The sequence below is a fragment of the Maniola jurtina genome, chromosome 5, assembly GCF_905333055.1.
Source record: "Maniola jurtina chromosome 5, ilManJurt1.1, whole genome shotgun sequence".
NCBI lineage: Eukaryota > Metazoa > Arthropoda > Insecta > Lepidoptera > Nymphalidae > Maniola > Maniola jurtina.
In genome coordinates this window covers 9,027,459-9,043,576 of record NC_060033.1, presented here as the reverse complement: position 1 = coordinate 9,043,576, position 16,118 = coordinate 9,027,459, and the positions used below count along the sequence as shown (strand labels likewise).

General features: G+C 37.4%; 1 protein-coding gene across 1 annotated transcript in view; it reads right to left on the bottom strand.

Annotated features, from left to right (window-relative positions):
* Positions 1-722: 722 nt before the first annotated feature.
* The window catches only part of LOC123865139 (facilitated trehalose transporter Tret1-2 homolog), a 42,520-nt gene continuing 27,124 nt past the window's right edge, over positions 723-16,118 (bottom strand). Inside the window, exons 2-10 of the mRNA XM_045905984.1 lie at positions 11,564-11,634; positions 10,361-10,557; positions 9,011-9,174; positions 8,357-8,507; positions 5,600-5,828; positions 5,151-5,322; positions 4,677-4,791; positions 4,008-4,421; positions 723-3,573 (exon numbers count right to left, since the gene is read on the bottom strand). Of these exons, the coding sequence (XP_045761940.1) occupies positions 3,316-3,573; positions 4,008-4,421; positions 4,677-4,791; positions 5,151-5,322; positions 5,600-5,828; positions 8,357-8,507; positions 9,011-9,174; positions 10,361-10,557; positions 11,564-11,634 (1,771 nt within the window). The 3' untranslated portion in view covers positions 723-3,315. The remainder of the gene's footprint in view (positions 3,574-4,007; positions 4,422-4,676; positions 4,792-5,150; positions 5,323-5,599; positions 5,829-8,356; positions 8,508-9,010; positions 9,175-10,360; positions 10,558-11,563; positions 11,635-16,118) is intronic.

Genomic DNA, 16,118 nt, shown 5'->3' with positions numbered 1-16,118 from the left:
AATGCAGACATCTGTCTCCATACAAAGGTCCAGTCGAATAATAGCTGGTTTAAATTACGTTACGTTTACGGGTAAATTTTAATCAGCAATTAAAAGCAAAGTGAGTTGCACAGTAAGATATTCGCCCTCTATTATTACGATTAAAGGTTAAATTTTCGTCCATAGCCAATTCTAATTAAGTGCTGGCACTTATTTTGCTTTTATTGACGGTCAAACTGGAAACAAACCGTATTTAGCTTTACAGGTGGTTACCTGTCGTGCGGCTTTAGAACTAACGAACATTGATGTTACAAAAAATATTAAAAAAATATGTATGTCACATAGTCAGGCTCTGCATATCTTATGTGTATTATATTCGTCTAATAATATGTACAAAATGAGATCTCACTCGCGAGTGAATTCTCCTATTGTGCGGACTACATTAATAATGTTAAAATAGGTAAGTGTCTGTGTCTTAAGACTGTTTATTAAACCTTGTTAAACAATGGAAACTCGCGGTAAGTTATAAAAAAGTCATTGGCGTGTTATATAAGTTTGAAGTTGTTTAGTTTCACAATGTGTTAAAGTTATGTGAAAACGGATCAATTATTTATTATCTAAATAAATAAGTATTTTCATTTATGACGGATTTTTTTTCCTGTTTATACCTTATCAGGTGGCTTATTTTATTAAAGATTATTAGGAACCGAAGACGTGGGAATATGTCCAATAAATAACTCACAATTATTTGCAATAAAATCATTTATTTCATAAACTAAAATTTCTGACTATTTCGTAAACGACATCAATTTCCAAAATATTTTGTTTTATATCTGAACTATATTTATAGCAAAAATATCCTTAGGATCCAGTTATTTAGGTAGGGGAGACCAGGCACAATCTGCGCCGCGGTCGAAAATAGGTAATCGTAACACAGCCTATAGCATTACCAATTGGCTGAAACCCCGCAAACGGCTGCAGAGGGTTAGCTAACTGACTGACTAAATTCTGTGTTAAACAACCTACAGTTTTTACTTTTGTGTGTCCTCGACTGAGATAGGTATTCTTTAGCAATTTATTTTTAAAAGCTTTTTAAATATTATTTCCAAAATATAATAAGTAATAGTACCTACCTATATCTACATTATTTTGTAGAGCATTTAATGAAAGTTTCATTTGGCTATATTCAAATCCAAAAAATGTTAATAGCCAGACACTAAATTCACTCTGCTTTAACTCTAGCAGCACAATGTCCGCTCTTCACTCGAGTTCTAGTCGCGGCGCGAAGCCTGAGAGTGAAGCTCCCTGCCATGCTTTGTTGTCTATACTTTTGTGGCACCCAATGCTCAAATCCACAGCGGTTCGGTGCCGCAACGCACCTGGAACGCATCGTGTGGCATAGTTAGTCTTCTGAACAGCGCGAATCATGACGTGTTGGTTGTTTCGCGCTATTCATATTCAAATAAAAAGCGAACATTAAGTACGTTTGTGTGTACCCGGTCTCCCCTACGTTCCATAACATTGCTCTTTGATATCTGTACTGTATGTCAAGTATAATTAATTTTAAAAACAACCCCCAATCTCATCTGTCTGTGTGTTCTGAGTAAAATGTTTTTAATCTTATTAGGTACTTAATAAACAATATATTATCACAACAGCAATTACTACATTTAACTTAGCTATCGGATCCTGGCGATGATGTTTCTGTTTCGCGAAAGAGATTTACCAAACAGTAAGGTCTGACCACATGCATAACTGTTTCCAAAGGTAAACGGGCACTTTAGTATCGATGTGGGAACCATATCCACGGCGACAAATACTCTTATCTACAATGGCATGGGTTGCGTTGTTGACAATGACCCATCATGGGAATCATGAAAGAATTGAAATTATTCTTATACAATGAAAGACAACATATTGATTTATACTCTTTTCAATGTTTTATAACTTTTCCCGCATTGATTTTGTATCAGCAAAGTGGGTTAGATTATGCGCGTTTACCTTTAAATGTTTCTTTGAAACAGCAGATGTAGGTACCTATGGCATTATGGATTTGTGATAAAGAAGCTTTTGGGCGAATAAATTGTAAGTATAAAAGAGCAACATGTAACCAGAACGCTAGCAAAAACTTAGCGTTAATATTATACTACTACTTAAACACAATCAAATGCCAATAACCATTTGCCTTATCTTGTAGTTTTAGTGATTTAGTATTTTTTCAAACCCGCAATGTACATAGCGCGTAAAACTTGAGTCAATAATATACCCTACCTACGACGCGGCATTGATTCCGAGTTGCCTATTTACGCAATATTCGTTTATATATTGACAGAATATGGAATTCCGTCTTCCGTCGATGCGCGTGCGCAGGTGTGGGTCACCTCAAAAGCTTCTGTAGCCCAACGGCATAGGAAACACACTTTGACATGAAAATCATAATTGGACGATACGCTTGCCCACTGATATGAACAATTTCCGTAAATAACAATTTAACACAAACACTCCTTAATCCTTAATTTTAATGATATATCGATATAATTTGGTTCTTCAAATCTTATTTTTAATTGACACATTTTTTGTTAAATAGACATACAAATAATATGAGGATGAGCGTTCTTATACTAAACATCGAATATCCTAATATACAGCACAAACATATAGGATAGATTATTTATTATTTGCTAATACCCCGTGCAAAATATGCTGATAGGATGACAACAGCTCAGCTGACAGCTTATGACACTGAATTGGGCATATACAAGTAGGCTGGAAGAGTTGCGCCCTTGGATGTAGGAAGCAATTATATTATACTTCCGCCATGTGTCTTAAGAAGTATTCTGCGATTGTCATTCTATCTGTAGATGGGGTACCAACAATTCATTAGATAAATTATTAGGTATCTGAATACGATAAAGTTAAATTAGATATAATATTATCTTTGTCTCCCTTGTGCTATCAAACAGAGCTCTCTTGTACTGAGAATAAATATCATTATTTTAGCAAATCTACTATCAATTCCATCTTTTTTGAAAAATTATATTACTTACTCTCCTTATCTATCTACCTAACCATACATCTTCGGTAAAATTTATGATCCCCAAAACATCTCCAACCGTGTCTTATTAAAATTCCCTTTTTATTTTTTCCTCCGAAACCTTTAGTTTTTCAAACTAAGTATTTCCTTTTAGTTTTAACCAATCAACACATCTTATCAAGCACAATCCCAACTAAAATAAAAATATATTTTTAAACTTTCCATCTTTTCAATTATCCATCAAATTTTCAATTCTCTACAAAATTTCCTTCCGAGAGTGTGAACACTCCTGCACTTGATTGTCATCGTTCATTTTTTCTTTTTCCTTTGATAAGCAGCCATGGTCCTTTCAAAGCTTCTTCAATCTGATCCTCACATTTGCCTTTAGTTTCCGGTATCACAAAATAAATGTACAAGGCTCCCAAAAGTGTGATACATGCACAAATATAGTAAGTCGCGTGGAGACCAAGGGAAATGGCGATAGTGCCAAAGTAGCGCAGGAGAAGAAAATTGCTAAACCACATCCAAGTAATCAGGAAACCAGAAGCAAGGCTACGTACCTGAAAATTTTTATTTAACTTTTTAAATTTATAGTAGGTAATCTTACGATAACAAGTACCTATTTATAAAACCGCATTAGAATATGGAACAGTAATTTTATTACAAGCCTGTTATTACTGCTTTAGTAAAAGTACCTAGTAAGTAAGCTTTTAATACCTATAATATCTACTAATCATTATGTGAAAATGTCAAAACAATTACTGCTTTACGGAGGGGTATAGTAGGACCTCTGGATGCTCTCAGATGTCCGGATTTATTAATTTCATTTTCTTTTTCTACGTTTCTGATGTTAGGTTCATCAGAATTTTTCTGACAAATTATAGTAGGTATAATATTTTAATGGGCATTGCGAGAGACTCAAACTGTGAAGTACCAGTTTTGAGTTTACATAATATTGAAAAACCGACGTCGAAAGAAAAAGTGTTATACTTACATTTACTGAAAATAGTTCCGTTATCAGCACGTAAGGCACGGATCCCAACCCTATATTGTACAAAAAGAGTACCAGTGAAAGTATTAACACTGGCAGCCATATTGTTATCTCATCTTTCTCTTTACTGTCCTCAAACTTCACTGACCAGTCACCGTCTGCTGTATAATTATGCTCTACGCTAACTCTGTACCATGGCTTTCCACTGTCATTGATAGTAAAAATTGTGTTGTTATATACAGTATAGTTGTTTTGGATTTCCAGTCTTTCTCTGACATTTTTATCTTTGTAATTATACTTTTTTCCTGGCCACAAGCGGTGCACGTACCAAGACTGTAGACGTAGATGGGGGTCGCAGTATATCCCCAGTATAGTTAGCGCGATTGCAATTCCTGAACATGAACAGATTAGCAAAGTCTGAAAAGGACCAAAAATTGTGAATTAATAAAATTGATATTGATGTAACTCACGAATGTGGTCAATATAAAATAATGAGATTCTAGAAAATTTCATCAAAAAATACAAGGAGTTAAATAATTAGAGTAAGAAACAACATTAAAAAGCTTTGCACGATGCAAGAATAGTGCACGTCTCCTCAGTCGAGGACCAAAAGAGCCGAATGGTGCGAGCCAAACTACGTCAGATAACTTCAATAGAAAGAAAAAAAATTACCTTTCTCCCAATTTTGTCAACAGTAAAAGTAGCTACAGCTGCTCCGAGTACAAGAGCTGTTCCACACAACATGGAACCAGCTTCTGATGCCTCAAACAGATTACGCGGAAGAGTTCTAAGTAGGAAAAGAGAAAAAGTTTAAAGATACGTAATCAATAAAATTCTTGGGCAGATAGATACATGCCACAAAAGCTTTCTTTTGGTTTTTAGTTTGGAACATGTTACTTAGGATTATGGTCAATGGTCTTACATTAATGGTACGCAATAATTTATTAATATGATCTGATCAAAAATAAAAAATTAAACCAATGAATCCAAAAAAAAATATCGTGACATGTGCCTGCCCTTAGTTCATTTAAGATAAGAGAAAAAACCCGCTAGTAGGTATTTACAGAAAATAGCTGGAGGAAGATTTAATAAGATTTTGTAGGAAGCAATTTGCTGTGATTTGGCTTTAATATTTTCATGACTTACCCATTGTAAATGGTGAAGTTATACGCAGTATCGTTAAGTATTGGTACTCTGTGAGTTGAGTGCTGTAAAACAGCAGCAGCAAAGCTGTTGACTGCACCAGCACCGCTGCCCGCTGCAGCACACAACACTGCTACACAAGATATCAGCGCTCGGCGAGTTCCGCGGTGACAAACTAAAATATAAAACCTAGTAAATTCGATATCCAATATTAATATTCCTGTCTGAAAACTACAATTCCCAGAATTGAAATGTACAGATCTGGAAATTTAATAATTAAGTTTCCTGATGACAACCAGTTATTGGTTTTCATAATAATTTATTTTTTTCAAATAAAAGTCTCGATAAAGTTTCAAAGCTCACTCGTTGGACTAAATTAATTAAGTATTAATACTTTTAGTATTAAAACTTTGCCGTAGCTAAAAACAATTTAAAAAAATTCTGTGGCATACATAGTTCTTTACACGTAGACTTTTCTAGCCTCTCCTTTTCAGAATTGGATTCCAAACCGCTGCTCCGTTTCAACATCGGCTGGAAAGTGTCCGAGTCCTGCCGTCTCATCAATTCTTTACTTCCGAGTCCGTCAGAGATTCGAATTCGCACTTCCTGTTGTTCGATCACATCTGTGAGGTCCTCTCTGAAGTCTGATCCATCAAACCAGCACATTATTTTTGCAGCTTCCTGCAAATTTTGATTAATTAATGACGTTCCTAAGAGAGACTGGTACTGAGTACTGGTTGCTGTCACATAAAAAGGCCAATGGACTTTTTTTTATTCAGATCCAAGTTAGCCCTAGATCTCACCTGCTAGTAAGTGATGATGCAGTTTAAGATTGAACCGGGCTAACCTGGAAGGAGTGTGGCAGTTTTAATAAACTCTTACTCCTTTGGTTTCTACGCGAAATCGTACCGGAACGCTAAATCGCTTGGCGGCCTACTTTGCCGGTAGGGTGGTAACTAGCCACGGCCCAAGCCTCCCACCAGATGAAATATTGTGGTGCTGATAATAATGTGTCAGTATATATTATACTGTTGTCCTGTTCTTACCTAGATAGAAGTTTTCTTGGTACTAAAAATCTACAGCCCGTGAAATTAAAGGTTGATAAGTTTATGAGCACGTGCTGACATAGATACCCTCACCATCGCACCAAACTTCGTCGTTCATCGTACGAAAGTAATTTCACGACACCTAATTTCATCATCAATTGCACGTGTAAACGTAATGCATGCATCAAGAAACTAGACGTTTACATGTCCAATTGATAATGTAATTAATGTCATGAAACTAATTTCGTGCCAGTAATTTCGTAATGTAAATTCCGCCTTACAACAAGTGATAATAAATGCTTATAACGTACATAACTCCAAAAAAGTTAGGAGTGTGGAATATAGGTACTAAATAAATGGCATCAGGGGGCACGGCAGTGCCCCCGCCAAGACGAGCCAAACGCGGCGGCCGGGGCGCTACGTACCTTTTTCTCGAAGTGTTTCGCCGTATTTTCGACCCGTCATAACTTCGGTCTGGATGACGCTAGAAAGCTGAAATTTTCAGTATAAGGTGTCCTCAGCAAATTTACCAAATATACCAAATATCAAATATCTAGCTTTTATGGTTACAGATTTATTGATACCTAAAATACGCCGATTTCGTCCCTCACTGATGATCATCAAAACCTCTACTCAAAACCTCTAAGGTACTTCCCGAAGTCCTAGAAGACTGAAATTTGGTATGTAGACTAGAAATTGCATACAAACTACAGGAAAATTAAGACTTTGGAAATGCCCCCCCTCTACGCCTCTTATGAGAAAAGCAAATCTGTAAATTCTGTCGCTAGAAGGCTGATATTTTCAGGATAAGATGTCCTTGGCAGACTTATTAAACGCACTGAGTATCAATTGTCTAGCTTTTATAGTTTCAGATTTATTGACAGTCAAACTTCTAGTCTGTAATTCTAGGGCACTTCCCGAAGTCCTAGAAGACTGAAATTTGATATGTAGACTAGAAATTGTATACAAACTACAGGAAAATTAAGACTTTGGAAATTCCCCCCCTCTACGCCTCTTATGAGAAAAGCAAATCTGTAAATTCTGTCGCTAGAATGCTGATATTCTCAGGATAAGATGTCCTTGGCAGATTCATTAAACGCACTAAGTATCAATTGCCTAGCTTTTATAGTTTCAGATTTATTGACAGTCAAACTTCTAGTCTGTAATTCTAGGGCACTTCCCGAAGTCCTAGAAGACTGAAATTTGGTATGTAGACTATAAATTGCATACAAACAACAGGAAAATTAAGACTTTGGAAATTTCCCCCCTCTACGCCTCTTATGAGAAAAGCAAATCTGTAAATTCTGTCGCTAGAATGCTGATATTTTCAGGATAAGATGTCCTTGGCAGATTTATTAGGGAGTGGGCCATGAAAATGATGTACCTACAAAAAATAGATCCAAAAAAATCTAGGGCACCTGCCAAAAAGAAATGAAATCCCACCAAAAACATTTCATGTAAAAATGTAGCCAAGACTCACAAGTTCATAATGTTTTCACTGTTAAAAAGTTATGAGATCTCTAGTAGAGCCAAGCCCCTAGCTGAGCTTAGATTTGTGCTGGCCATGGGACCTATCCCAAGTCCAAAGTAATATAGCTCTTAAATGTTCTTGACTGTATCAAATTTATAACAATAAATAACAAATCACTCTACTTACAAGCTCTGATTCTACAAACCCTATATCTTGGTAAAAAAAGTACGGCTTGGCCGTTTACAGTTCGTGGATTTTTTATCTGAAATGACATCTAAGCCCGGAATTGCTTCTGCGACCATCACGAAGTACAATACAAATTAGTAATTGTCGATCAAACTATTCCTTAAGGCCTTAAAATATGTTATGTCATGTAATAGTTTTACGAACATTAAACGGCCAAGCCGTCCTTTTTTTACCAAGATGTAGGGTTTGTAGAATCAGAGCTTGTAAGTAGAGGGATTTGTTATTTATTGTTATAAATTTGATACAGTCAAGAACATTTAAGAGCTATATTACTTTGGACTTGGGATAGGTCCCATGGCCAGCACAAATCTAAGCTCAGCTAGGGGCTTGGCTCTACTAGAGATCTCATAACTTTTTAACAGTGAAAACATTATGAACTTGTGAGTCTTGGCTACATTTTTACATGAAATGTTTTTGGTGGGTATTATTTTAAGGCAATACCTTACCTGTATTTTGCCAACACTTATGAGGTAAGAAGGGGTCTCTGGCAACCACACAAGAGACAACATAAGAACAGTCGGTGGCACAGCCATTGACAATGCGAGTGCATGTGGGGACAGCACTCCGCCTGCTGAATATGCAAACAGGATGCCGCAGCTGGAAAAATATTTATTTAATTAATGCGCTTATTTAGATAAAAGAGCATATAGATAGGTCTTCTTCTTCTTCTTCTTTGTTGTAACACTCTTGGCAGAGCGGTCGTGGTCATCACGAGGTAACGTTTTTGGGGGCAGATGTTATACGCCTCACGAGCGTTCGCCACTTCACCTACATAGGTAGGTACCTACCTATTTTATATACAACCTAAGCATGAGCGGATCTTTAAGATAAGGGCTTTTTCGGCTGCAGCCTAGAGCCGGCTATACAGGGCCCCCAGCCCCGTTAGATAAAATGGGCAATATTGTGAATTAAAAAAATTAAAAAAAAATCGTATCATAGGGTTAGTAACCCTGAAAAATCAATTAAACCCTGTGCACGTCTATCAAATGAAACGGGGATCTCCCGACGCTGTTATTTTTTGTATTTTCTCGTTATTACACTCTTTTCTCCTAAAAATCTCCCCGCCATTTAATTTCGGTGTATTTTCTTTTTTTTCTCACCTACTAGCCAATGCTGGCATGGCAGCTAGGCCTTTGGTCTTAGGAGTGATCTCTGCACAGTACAGCGGAGTCAAGGCAAGTGCGCCCGCCCCGCCAGCGCCGGCTGCCACTCTTGCGGCCCACACCCCGCGAGCTCCACACCATGCAGCGAGGGACCAACTTATCTACGAATAATAAAACCATGCCATTAAAGCTTCTTAGACCTCACCTATTATTTTAAATTAATATCGCATAAAAACATCATAACCTAGGGGTGTGATCTGTAACATAACATACCAAGGTAAATCTTCAAATCACCACGGTCCCAACAAAACCCAAAAATAATAATTTCGAATCTATAGTATTGACCTATTTATTTTCATTTAAAATACTGTAGTACAGCGAAGGTAGCAGGTAAGTACGTAGCTAACTAATCTATACATATAATAAAATTGTAGAAAAGTGGTGTCTGTACAATGGAAATATATAAAAAAAAAGTAGCAGGGGTTGTTATTATATCGATGCCGAACCCGAAATTGTAATTAATTTTTTTTTGTCTGTTTGTCTGTTTGTCTGTGTGTTTGTGCACGCTAATATCAGAAACGGCTTATTCGATTTAGATACGGTTTTCACTAATATATTGTAGTAAGCTTCACTTAGCATTTAGTGTTTATTTCATGTCAATCGGTTCATAAATAAAAAAGTTATGTCAATTTAAAGAATCACGGCGCCTCGCGCCTGAGCGTCCGTGGCTATATAAAGCGCGAAAAGTCACTATTCCACGCGAACGAAGTTGCGGGCACAGCTAGTATTACTTATTATTAACATTTGCAAATAGGTACAGCAGTTCACGGGGTTCTATGTCATTAGAAATATACATGTTATCATTATGAATGAATTTGAATCTGAATCTAATGAATAAATCAAAACTTATTCTATTTACATACAAAACAGATTGCAATATAATGCACATTGTAATGCAATAGGTAGGTATATCACTTCCAAAACTCATTATTTATAATGCACGGGAAACAAATACATGCATAGGCAAAATGTCAATATAACTAAGAAAATTCACCTTAAAATATACCTAGTATTTAGTGTGTCCGCGAAGTTCGCGAGAATAGCACTTAAAATTAATATTAAAATGCACTTTTTTGCATATCCTACACACCACAACACAATAATGGAAATTGTTGTAAATTATTCGAAGATGACTCTGAAGGGAAAGGCAGATGACTCTAATCACTACTCACCCCCCTATCGGCAAAACCATGCCATCAAGCGATTTAGTGGACTGGTACGATTCTGGGAAGAATTTGTACTAGATTAACTAAAAAAAATGTCTGCAGCATTAAGTTCTCAACTTACAATAAAACTCAGGCAAATACAAAAAGCACCAGCTTTCCTTCCCCGGACATCAGCTAGCACCGCGAACATCGGAGCGGCGGGCAGAGCAACCAGGCACGGCAGCGCTGCCAGCCACGCCCCGCCTGTCAGAGCTTCGTTCCCGAGCACCCCCGACACCCAGCCCGTGCTGCAGCCATGTGTAAAGCAGGACAAGTTGTCTAGAAGAAGGGAATGGCAACAGTTTTATAAGCAAGCTAGAGGATGCCCGCGACTTCGTCCGCGTGGATTTAGGTTTTTAAAGATCCCGTGGGAATTGTTTGATTTTCCGGGATAAAAAGTCAATTACAGAGACTCAAGCTACCTTAGTACCTCATACAAATCGGTTTAGTGGATGGGTTTTTGGGAATCCCGTGGGAACTCTTTGATTTTCCGGGATAAAAAGTAGCCTATGTCCGACCCCGGGATATAAGCTAACCGTGTACCAAATTTCGTCGGAATCAGTTAAACTGTTGGGCCGAGAAAAGGTAGCAGACAGACAGACAAACAGACAAACACACTTTCGCATGTATAATATTAAAAGTATGGATAAGTGATAGGTGTTTTGTATTTTTACATCACTAAACTTTTTTTCTCTACCTAATCATATTCAGTCTGTGTCAGTATCATATTTAATGTTTCAAAAAGTCCTTAACAATCGACATAATATCAGAAATCTTCATAGTTAGTTAAGCATCTAATCGTCTACGCAAAGTGGAGAAATCCTTTGCGGGTTCGAATGTATAACTATCAAGTCAAGTTATTTATACGATTAACGAATTTCTAGATGACTTGAAGGTTGCATGGAAATGGTCGGATTTGCACTCAGCAACCCATAACGTAATGTAACAGTTTCGCTTATGGAAATTCCACCTCAAAGAGGTAAAAGAGGGGATGAAAGTACTTCATTTTTCAAGTTATATTCTTGAAAACTGGTATTCGGGCTTTTGGTTAAAATAGAATAGCGTTACGGGATTTGTGAAAATACCATCCACCGATTTTCAAAAAATTGGTTCAGCTAATTGATAAAAATCCGTTGCAATTCCTGAAACAATTATACGAAAGTGAAGCTAAATAAAACTGTATAAATCCCATGAGTATTCTCGCCAATAATAAAAACTTTAAAGTGATGAAAGTTAAAAAGGAAAAGAAGAAATCTATTGCGCTAAACTAGGTTAAGTAACTTACAGACTGTGGCAGCAACTAATCTTCGCACTGAACCCCGCCATCGTTTCGAAGCTGTTCTCTCTATTCGATTTCTGGAGCAAAATAAAAATATAAATGTTGGATTTCTTTTGTAAAAGACACATTGTACTACTTTTGCGATAGACTCATTTTATTATTTAAGATCAGAATCGAACGGGTACATTCGAAAATTGTTAAGTAGGTATACAATCGTATTTAGGGACCCTTTTCTACTTTCCTAAATACAAATTGTCAGGTCCTTAAGGAATTGCCACGATCAATCAATTCTTAACAAAAGTTTCTGACATCTTAAAATAAAAGATCTTTCTAAATACTTGCTCGTTAACTTTATTATATGTACCAATTTTGTAAAACTACTCTGGCTCTATTTTAAAATAAAACGACTGGGTTTTATTATACTAGATGCCATATTTACCATTTTAGATATTGAGGTTGTTCTAACTGAGGTTGGTTGGTTTAATGCATGAGTTGCTTTTAATTATTGAGCTATTTAACGTGTCAGTGCAGTTTAATTATGATCAAACACACCCTTGACTATGCATATTAGTAAAGACCACGCCTTGTGGTTAAAATTATTTTGTTTAGGTAATGTTCGTTTATTTTTATTATTGTTCAACCCAAAATGAAAAAGGATTGGATGAAGAAGGGAGAGGCATTTGCCTTTGGGATGACATATAAAATAAAATAAATACCTAATAAAATAAAAAATCGGCCAAGTGCGAGTCAGACTCGCGCACTGAGAGTCCCGTGCTTGGGTATTTTTTTCCAACATTTTGCAAGATAAATCAAAAAACGATTATGCATAAAAGTAATAAAAATCTGTTTTATAATATACAGGTAATGCCCGTTAATATGATACCTCACTTGGTATAGTTATCTTACTTTGAAAATTTAAACACATTTTAATTTTTCTTAAATGATGTAACCACAAATTCGTGGTTTTCAGATTTATTCCTGTACTTGTGCTATAAGACCTACCTACCTACCTGCCAAATTTCATGATTCTAGGTCAACGGGACGCACCCTATAGGTTTTCTTGACAGACACGACGCGACGGACGGATGGATGGACGGACAGACAGACATACAGACAGACAGACAACAAACAATCCTATAAGGGTCCCATTTTTCCTTTTGAGGTACGGAACCTTAAAAACGGACCAAATTCAAAACCACCTACCTCCTTTTTGGAATTCAGTTAAAAGTGGTTGTAACTGAAATCGTATTACTAGATAGGTAGATATATTTTAAAACGAAAAATTATTTGGCTACATAGCCGTATTCATTCATGCCCACGAGTACCTACTCATACTGGTAAAAAACATCAACTTATAAGTATTATATTATAACTAGCCGATGCCCGCGACTTCACCCGCGTGGATTTAGGTTTTTTGAAATCCCGTGGGGACTCTTTGATTTTCCGGGATAAAAAGTAGCCTATGTGCTAATCCAGGATATTATCTATCTTCATTCCAAATTTCAGCCAAATCCGTCCAGTAGTTTTTGCGTGAAGGAGTAACAAACATACACACACACACACACATACCTACAAACTTTCGCCTTTATAATATTAGTGTGACTACAACATACCCATTGAATTTTTGGAGTTATATTTATTTTGCCACAAAGTACGAATCTGAAAAATCGGGAAACTGATATCGACAGTGTGGGTTTGCGGCGAATGTGAAAACCTAATTTAAGCGATAGTAAGCCGGCAGGTAAAGTGAATATTGAATTTCAGTGGCGACAATATGACAAAGTGTTCAGATATTATTTTAAACCTTTTTCACACGCAAAGAGCAGCATGTGTACTTACTTGCCAACAAAAGATTAACAATTGTTGTGTTTCCTCCTCGTCACCGTCGAGAATGTTAGCATCGAAGTTGTTCAAGAATATAACGACCTCGGCCAGATTATACAACTCGGCAGGAACAACTTCGACAAGGAGGCTGACGGAAGAATTCAGCTGGGCTGGGCAGCATTTTCAAAGCTATGTCAGGTCTTCGAATCGTCGATACCGCAAAGCCTTAAGACTAAGGTCTTCAATCAGTGCGTCCTACCTGTGATGACGTATGGAGCAGAAACGTGGACACTGACAGTTGGCCTCGTCCACAAACTAAAGGTCGCTCAGCGCGCTATGGAGCGAGCTATGTTGGGTATTACTCTCAGGGATAAAATCCGGAACGAGGAAATTCGCAGAAGAACAAAAGCAACCGACATAGGTCAAAGGATTAGCAAGCTGAAGTGGCAATGGGCAGGTCATGTCTGTCGCAGAACCGACGGCCGATGGGGCAGACGTGTTCTGGAGTGGAGACCGCGTACCGGTAAGCGCAGTGTGGGACGACCTTCTGCCCGCTGGACCGATGACCTGAAGAAGGTGGCGGGGAGCGGGTGGATGAGGAAGGCGGAGGACCGTTTTTGGTGGCGCGCTCTTGGAAAGGCCTATGTCCAGCAGTGGACGCATACAGGCTGATGGATGGATGGATGGATGTGTTTCCTTCTCTTGCACGACCTCATCATCATCATGATCACCCTCGTCAACCGATAGAAGTCCACCGTTGGACAATGGACATAAGTTTCTTGTAGAAACTTTCACACGCTACTTGCGCCACCTATATTCAGCAGCTCGCTGTGACTCGTTTAAGGTCGTCTGTGCACCTAGTGAGTGGGGGGGAGGTCTTCTAACACTGTCCTTTCCGTTGCGAGGTCGCTTCTTAGGACCTCAACATCTATCGATTTTTTGAACTACGTGACATGCCCATTGCCACATCAGCTTTGCCAACTTACTGAGCTACGAGTATGTCGGTTATACTCTGGTTTTCCTACCGATCTCTTTATTTCTAATTTGACCGCGGACCATGAAATTCCCTACGAGCTTACGCCAACAACACGTCGGCATAATGCATATAAATCACCACATAAGCTAGAAAATTATTATGATGCATTGGCCTTAGTGAGTGTTGCATAAAATTTGCTTAATGCCTCATGAATCTTACATGAGACGTGCATTACGACTCTACCATTTGTAGAAACGGATGCGTCTGAAGCTGTCCGAAATTGCATCCACGATATTAACGGCTTCTACGGTTTGTATAATCTACATTCCATCCCCGCAGGATTTCGTAGAATTTACATCTACCTATAACTTCTACCTACTTTTGAAGCGACATTTCCTATTGGACGCTTGGTTTACGCGGACAAATGAAATAACGTACGAAGTAATGAAATGCACCTATTTACTCAATTGAGTAAGGACAAAACAAAACATTTAAGTAGGTATAATAATATATTATAGGTACAATACATAAGAAGCTTTACTTGTGGTTACATAAGCCACACTGTGAAAAATTAGGTAAGTAGAACAAAGCAAAGAAATTTTTTCTAGACTGAAATGAAAAAGTAACTTTTGCTAAACACTATGCTATAAATTTAGCCGGTACCAATTCTCATCGAATGCCCTTAGCACGCTTCTATGTATTTTCTGTACCTACAAAAAACATTGCAGCTATTCCTTCAACTACACAATCCTAATTACCTTCTTCTACCTTCTGCAGCCCCTGCAAGAGTACTCCTACAGGAGATACAAGAAGGAAACTAGAATTGTGTGGACAATGATGCATAACGAGAAGAAATGAACTTAATATGGAAGGAAAAGTGGGAATCAGAGGGCATTGTGAATTTAGCCGTATAATGTCTTAGTATTTCTGGTAATAAGAGAAGGCTAGTTTTTAGTTCGGTAAGTAGGTTGTAACTAAAAACTTTCATTAAAGCAGCGAATCTTCACAGTACAATAAAGTTGAACACTTGGCGAATTTAGGCGACTTTAATGAGAAATAATGTAAAAAGTTCCGCAGCGAAAATTTTGACAGGGCTTTTTAAATATAGGGCACAAGATTCTTTGAGGAGAAAATTAAAATTAGCTTCAGCTTTTTAATTTTTTTAGGAATAAGTAATTTTATGTAACTTCACATTTTTTTATACCTACTAAAAAGCCTATATTTCAACTCCGTTCCACAGATATTGCTTCTTTGTGCTATGTTCCAATCACTACCTATATTATAAATGCGAAAGGGTGTTTGTTTGTTGGTTTATTGATTTGTCCTTCAATCAGTCGCAACGGAGCAACAGATCGACGTGATTTTTGCATGGGTATTAGGTGAAGTCCAGGATAGACTACTCTTATCCCGGAAAATTAAAGAGTAGGTACCTATTCACAGGATTTTAAAAATCTATATCGTGATCGCGGACGAAGTGGTGTTACTGTGAATATAACTTTAGCCTGAGATTGTAATTAGCACATGTTCTATTGTTTTATTAACACGTAACAAGCCCCGTAGAAGTGGAATCGCGTGCAAGCTATCAGTTAGGACGACTGGCAGCTGCTTGGTAGCTAAAAAGTGCATTTTATGCAAAACTTTCGTTGTTAAAGAACATTAGTGCAGAATATTCACAGCGTTGTTCTTTTCACGCCATTATTAGAAGCAGAGAAAATATTTTTTGACGGTGGCCGAAAAAAGCGCAAAAATGCATTTTGCGCT